Source organism: Drosophila mojavensis, unplaced genomic scaffold (genome assembly GCF_018153725.1).
Source record: "Drosophila mojavensis isolate 15081-1352.22 unplaced genomic scaffold, ASM1815372v1 contig_136, whole genome shotgun sequence".
In the NCBI taxonomy this organism is placed as follows: domain Eukaryota; kingdom Metazoa; phylum Arthropoda; class Insecta; order Diptera; family Drosophilidae; genus Drosophila; species Drosophila mojavensis.
In genome coordinates, this window is record NW_025318667.1 from 6,000,837 (window position 1) to 6,007,348 (window position 6,512).

General features: G+C 45.5%; 1 protein-coding gene across 1 annotated transcript; it reads left to right on the forward strand.

Annotated features, from left to right (window-relative positions):
- The first annotated feature begins 739 nt into the window (after nucleotides 1-739).
- Nucleotides 740-5,749, forward strand: LOC6586044. The gene is made up of 2 exons (XM_002011631.4): nucleotides 740-2,760; nucleotides 3,802-5,749. The coding sequence occupies exons 1-2, from the start codon at nucleotides 1,039-1,041 to the stop codon at nucleotides 5,419-5,421; spliced, it is 3,342 nt and encodes a 1,113-aa protein (XP_002011667.1). The 5' UTR covers nucleotides 740-1,038; the 3' UTR covers nucleotides 5,422-5,749.
- The last annotated feature ends 763 nt before the right edge of the window (nucleotides 5,750-6,512 follow it).

The following is a 6,512-nucleotide window of genomic DNA, read 5'->3' on the forward strand; positions in this document are numbered from 1 at the left end:
GATTGACTGACTGATTGACTGGCTTAATGATTGACAGATTGAATAATTAGTTGACTGATGGATTGCTTGAATATTTAATTGATAGATAGACACATTGATTGAAAGAGTAATATATGCGTGTGATTGACTGAAGGGTTGACTGATGCATTTATGTATATACATATATAATTAATTGACTAACTTACTGATTGATTGGTGAACCGATAGTTTAAGTGGTAGATTGATTGACTGAGTGGCTTATATGTTTGATTGAGAGATTGAGAGATTGATTGATTAACTGATTGAATATTTGATTGATAGATAGACTGATAGATCTATATCATCGTCTGAGAGCAATATGACTGAAAGATTTGGCGTGATTGATTGATAAATTGACGGACTGACTGACTTTCGCCTAACTAACTGATTGACTAACCTTAACTAATTCAACTATTTACACATGATTGATGCGCTGATTGACGTGCGGAAGTCGCATTTCCAAATAATAAATTTTGCATTATTTAGTATAATAAAATTGATTGATTGGAAATAGAGAATTTCAGATATATAATACAATACAATACAATCGACTCGCGACAGTTCATAATGGCAAGGGGGTTACAAATTATCGAAACTCGACTGTATTTTTCTTGATGACATTCACTACATTTTTTGTCAGCCTGATTTTTTGGGAATCAAAGTAGGCGACTAAAAGGGAAGTCGAGTATGTTATATTTCGTTAGTTCATTAGTAGTTCATTTTCATTTGTTAGTCGAGCAAACAAACGCGCTTTGAAATTTATATTTTTTCATTATTTTTTTTTTTTTTTTTTCAAAAATATCAAAAAGTTTCACCTTAGGGATAGTTCTTGTACATTTTTACTATTGAACTAATCAATACAAAACGTTAAGTATTGGTTTAAGCATATTATAAAAATTGCGTTTGCGAAGAATTGCGGAGATCCAAGTGCAGTTGCTCAGTTAGCTTCAGCAGCCGGCTTCAGACTTGAGAGAGATACATCCAGCGTAAGATTCAAAGCGAAGATTTCGAACATTGACCATGGCCATTGAGCAGAGTCGCACACAAATTGTCCAGCTGTTGGGCGACATTATGAACAGCCAGTCGGACTTGATGCATCAATCGACCGAGGAGCTGACCAGCCTCCATGCCGATCCGGACAGCACCGTCGAGCTGTGCCTGGTGCTCGGCAATGTGGGCAAGCTGCCGGCCATGCGCAAGTGCTCCGGTCACATACTGAAGAATCGATTGGCCCAGGCGGGCATGTGGAAGAAGATGACGCTGGGCCAGCAGCAGGAGACGCAGCTGGCGCTCTTCAATGCCCTCAAATCGATGTCCACCAGCGATGACGAAAGCTTGCAGACGACAATCGTGCGCTGTGTTGGCCTGGTGATGGAGCATGTGATGGACGTGACTGACGAGACGGCCGAGTGGAACAATCGGATCATGAATTACATTGACGAACTGTGTGTTAGCCCCGACAAGATGGCCCAGCTGCTGGGCTCCATTTGCTTCAAGCTGCTGATGAAGGCGGCGCCGAATGTCTTCGAGAAGTATTTGCTGCGCGCCAAGAGTATATTCATGAACGCGCTGCAGAAGGCCAAGGAGAACGGTGATCTGGGCTCGCAGGCAACGGAAAATCTGCTTGCCGGCTGGAGCTTGGCCATACCGTTGTTTCGCAATCATGTCAGCGACCAGGATGAGCTGGCCGCCACGTTGCCGCTGATCATGGAATTGACGCACGCCTTTGCCTACCAGCCGAATCCGAAGCGCAGCTACCGTGGATTCGATGTGCTCGTCAAGCTAAACAAACATCTGCCAGAGCTGGTGTGGCCCCAGCTGCACGTGGTGATCAACAAGCTCTTGGGGCTGACCAGCGACTCCCATCTGAGCGATGAGATACGCGTCCAGGCCATCATCTCGCTGAGGAGCTGTGTGCGTCACAAGCGCCGGCACATCATTCGTCTCAAAATGATGGACAAGCTGCTGATGACGCTCTTCCACCTGATGGCCGTCAAGCCGGCCGTGGACGCGGATGGCGAGGAGCTCTATTTGATGGACACGCACGAGTCGCAATCGCCGCTCTCGGAGGCCGCCCAAACGGTGCTCTTCATTGCCGCCCAGTCGGACACGAATCGTGTGGCGCAGCGCGCCCTGCGCCTCATGCTGCCCAAGCTGGACCAACAGAAGTCGGCACTGCAGCGCGTCGCCGGCTTTCTGTTCCTGGCACTGATGGCCAAGGGCTTTACCGACCTGCTGGCGGACGAGCCGTTGCGCAGCTTTGTCGCTGCCATCGAGAAGGGCGTGCACGATGTTGATCCCATGGTGCGTCGATCCGCGCACTTTACGCTCGCCATTCTGGCCGAGAATCTGCAGCCGGAAATCACGGTGATGGCCCCGCAAGTGTTGCGCCTCTTCTGCGAGTTTCTCGATCAGATGACCCCGGAACAGCGGATGACCGATCATGAAACCGAGTCGCAAACCCGCATGTTCTGCACCCTGGAGATCTACTGTGAGAGCCTGCGGCGGGAGGCGCTCCAGCCGCATCTGGCCGAGCTAATGAAGCGACTGATGTACACGGCCGACCCCAACCACAACTCCCTATCACTGCGCCAACTGGCGCTGAGTGCCATCGCCTCTCTGGCCAAAATGACCAAGGATTTGTTTAAGCCCCACTTCGATGAGGTCATGGCCATTGCCTTGCCGCTGGCCAAGCACATTGACGATGACGACGAAGCGATTCTCCGCACTCAGGCAATACAGGTTTGTTGGCCCACATAGATAGTCCTATTATATTATCGCTTGAAGAAACAAATTATACGATCTTCAAGTTGGTTACATAAATCCTCCGACTTGCCCTCTCCTTCCATTGATTTCTTTGCTTGGAGATTTCCCTTGCTTTCCTTTCTTGGACTTTTTTTTATTAAATTCAACTTACGCCTTCTTTCTCTCATTGCTCTTTGTCTAGCCATTTCTTTTGTTGATTTGCCGTTCTTTGCTTTCGCTCAATCTTCTCTATCTTCTCTTTGTAGTCTTCCAATCAGAATCTTTGCTCTTGCTTCTCTCTTTCTCATTCTTTCGCATTCCATTCACATATTTTCCGTTTCTTTTATGTTCTCTATCTCTAGCCTTACTTTCACATGTCTCCTCTTTGGCAATCTTTGTTCTCGTTTCTCTCTTTCTCGTTCTTTCGCATTCCATTTACCTATTTTACGTTTCTTCTCTCTCTCTCTTTCTCTCTCTCTCTCTCTCTGGAGCTGATTCTGTACTTTCTCATCTCTCCTTTCTCTTGCCCTTAGCTTACTTTCACTCTTTTATCTCATTCTTTTTACTCTTCACTATGGTTTGTCCTTTCTGTCAATCTGTTCTCTTGCTTCTCTCTCTCCCTTTCTCTATTCTCTTCTTTTGCGTGGTCATTTTAGGTTACTGGTTAGCCAATTCTTATCTTTATCATTTTCTTAATCACTTTCACTCCCTTTCTTTTACTCTTTCCATCTTTCTCTCCTTATTTTTTTCTCAATTTTTCCAGTCGCTTTATTTTCTCTCACTCTCATTCTTTCCTCGTTTCCATCTCACTAACCGATCGACTAGTCATGTCTATTCAGTGATATTCCTCCTCCACCTTTCTTTCCCATTCATTTACTTGCATTTCCCTATGCTCCACTTTTTTACCTTTCTCGTTTTACTCTCTTCCTCCCATTGATCCCTCTCTAGGCATCTCTCTAGTTGCTCTACCCCTCTTTGTTTCACCCTCTATTTGTTTCACTTCTCCTTCTATCATCATAATTCCTGCTTTTCCTTAAGGTTATCAACATGTTGAGCCACGTAGATGCAGAGAAATTCAAGTTTCGTGCACCCGAGCTAATGGACTGCTTCCTGGAAATACTGGAGATCGAGGGTGGACCGCTGGTGTTTACGTTGGAGCTGCTCGGGGCGCTCGCCAAGCATGTCCCAAAGCAGGTCAATGAGAATATTGAGCCCATAATCAGTGGCGTCTTCACTGCGATCAAAGACGGTGCCGATGACGACAAGGCAAGCGACGAGGAGAGGGACGCCGATGACCTGGAAGTGGAGACGGATGCCGATGCCAGTATTTGCGCCGAGGAGGACAGCATCGGCGACGGCCATGGCGACCAGACGGAGAACGATGGCAATACCAGAAGCGTGACCAGCGACAGTGTGTCCACAACGGTGGCACCGGACGAAGCACTGCTGTGCCTCAAGCAACTGGCTGTGCATGTGCCCGATGCGGTTATCCCGTATCTGACCGATGCGGAGCGCTTCGTCGCCATTTGCACCGATTCACGTAACGAATTGAGCCGCCGGGCCGCATACGAGGCGCTGAGCGAGCTGGCGGCGCTTCATTTCCACCAGGGCGACGTGCAGGAGGCGAAGCGGCAGTGGCACGAGCTGATGCCCGACTTGGTGGACTTTGTGGAGACGGCCAAGGAGACGGCCAATGTGATTGGCGTGATGAACTGCATCACGATGTTCCTCAAGCTGCTCAAGTCCGATGCGCTGGAGGGCGAGGGCTTCTCCGACATGATCATCAGCGTGGTGCGTCGCACGCTGCGGCGCAAGCTGAGCTGCCAGTTCAACATTGGCCAGGACACAAAGATGTCCGTGCTGCAGCAGTGCAGCCAGGCGCTCTATGCCGAGATGCAGGTGATGGAGGCCGTCGGCGACCTGCTGCCGGCCTTTGGCCAGTCGATGAGCAAGCGCCAGTTCGCCTCCCACTTCCAGAGCATTAGCAATCGCTTCCTGAAGAGCTTGCGCCAGTGCAAGCCCACCGGACAGATTACGCCCCATCTATACTTCCTATACAATCTGGTCTTCCGTTGCATGGAGCCGCTGGGCATCATTGCCGAACAGTATTACGATGTGCTCTGCTACAGCGCCGTCGACTGCATGATGGATAGCAAGCCGCAATCCCGTAAATTTTCGATCGATCTGCTGCACTGGCTGCTCAGCCATGTCCCTGACACCGAGAGTGCGGATATCATTGTGCAGGCAACCTCCACGATCTTCATAGAGGCGCTCAGCGCCAGCTCGATGCTGTCGTCTGCCGAGCGGGAGCTGGTCTCTGCGGTTGTGGCTCGAATGATGCTCAGTGTCGACACCATATCCAATGAGAACACTTTGGCATTGCTCTATGCGAATTTGCCCCTTCGCAGCGAATTTGGTGCGTACCTATACATTGTTCAGGCCATGCGTCGTCTCTACGAGAAAAATCCCAACGTATTGGAGCCACATCTCAGGGAGACGGTGCAGCTGCTGCTCGAGTCCCTGGAGAAGCAGCAGATGCCCGACGAAAAGACGCACAACAGAGCTATTAAGCTACTGTCTCAGATCAGGCGCGATCACAAGTCGCTGTACGACGAGATCAGTAAACAGTTTCCGGAAGCTAGTGTAAAACTGGCTTGAACTAGTCGGAAACGGAAACGGAAGCGGTGCAAGCGAGAGAGCGAGAGCGAGGGATTGCTGGAAAGGATTATGGCGAAGGTTTTCATCAATAACTTATAGCTAGCTGAGAAGTCAGGCAACAAAACAAATGGATCTTTGTAGTCGATAACGCAACTATCTCTTTGTTTCGAATATGATATACCAGATGATGATTAAAAAGTAGGATGATGCTGCAATATATATTAGGTACACAAAATTCTAGTGATGAAATCCAAATTTCGGTACCTGAAACCAAATTGTCTTTTATTTCAGCTCATTATGTAATAAAGCTGAATTTCTTAATAGTTAATCGAATGAGTGTTGTATTATTTCAAGCTATCGATAAATATATTTGAAAATTTGATAATATTTAGAAATAGCAAATTTCTGAAATCGATTTTAATTGGTTTCGTATAAGATTTTTATATATGTTGAATACCTGTATGTCGATTTCAAGGGATATCAAAAAATTGAAGAAAATCATCGTTAGCTTAATAAAATCACTTTGACATTGATGGTAAAGATAAATCTTGAAATGTTATTTCATTATTCGACTCCAATGAAAACGTGAAATGCTCAGTTTCAGCAAGGGCTATCGAAAATATATCAAATAATCAATATATCGATACTTTTTTTATTATTTTATTATTTTATTTATTAAATAAATAAATAAAATATATTTATATTTCAGCTGGAGTTATCGAAAATATATCAAAAAATCAATACATCTATACTTTTTCTGTATAAAAATATATTTATATCAGAATATTTTGTTTTGTCTAAATATCGAATATTTTGGGAGAAATTTTGTTATTGTGGAAAAAAAATTTAAAAATATTGATATAGCGATATTTTTAAAGTTGCACATCAAATATCATATTGTCATTTTTTAAAACCTAAAATATCATCGATTCGATATTTTTAAAATATTCTACAGCCCTAGTTTCAGCTCGATCGATAATAATCGTTTGGGTGTAAATGGTAAAAGCTGTCGGCATGAAATGAAGACCATTAATATCTGAAGTGAATTGTGTTTAAGTGAGAGATGATATAGAAATAGAACAAAGGGATAA

Excerpts from the sequence above, each read along its gene's own strand:
- LOC6586044 (XM_002011631.4), top strand. The coding sequence starts at position 1,039 with ATGGCCATTGAGCAGAGTCGCACACAAATTGTCCAGCTGTTGGGCGAC. Across the intron at positions 2,761-3,801 it reads TCCGCACTCAGGCAATACAG|GTTATCAACATGTTGAGCCA; the intron begins GTTTGTTGGCCC and ends CTTTTCCTTAAG.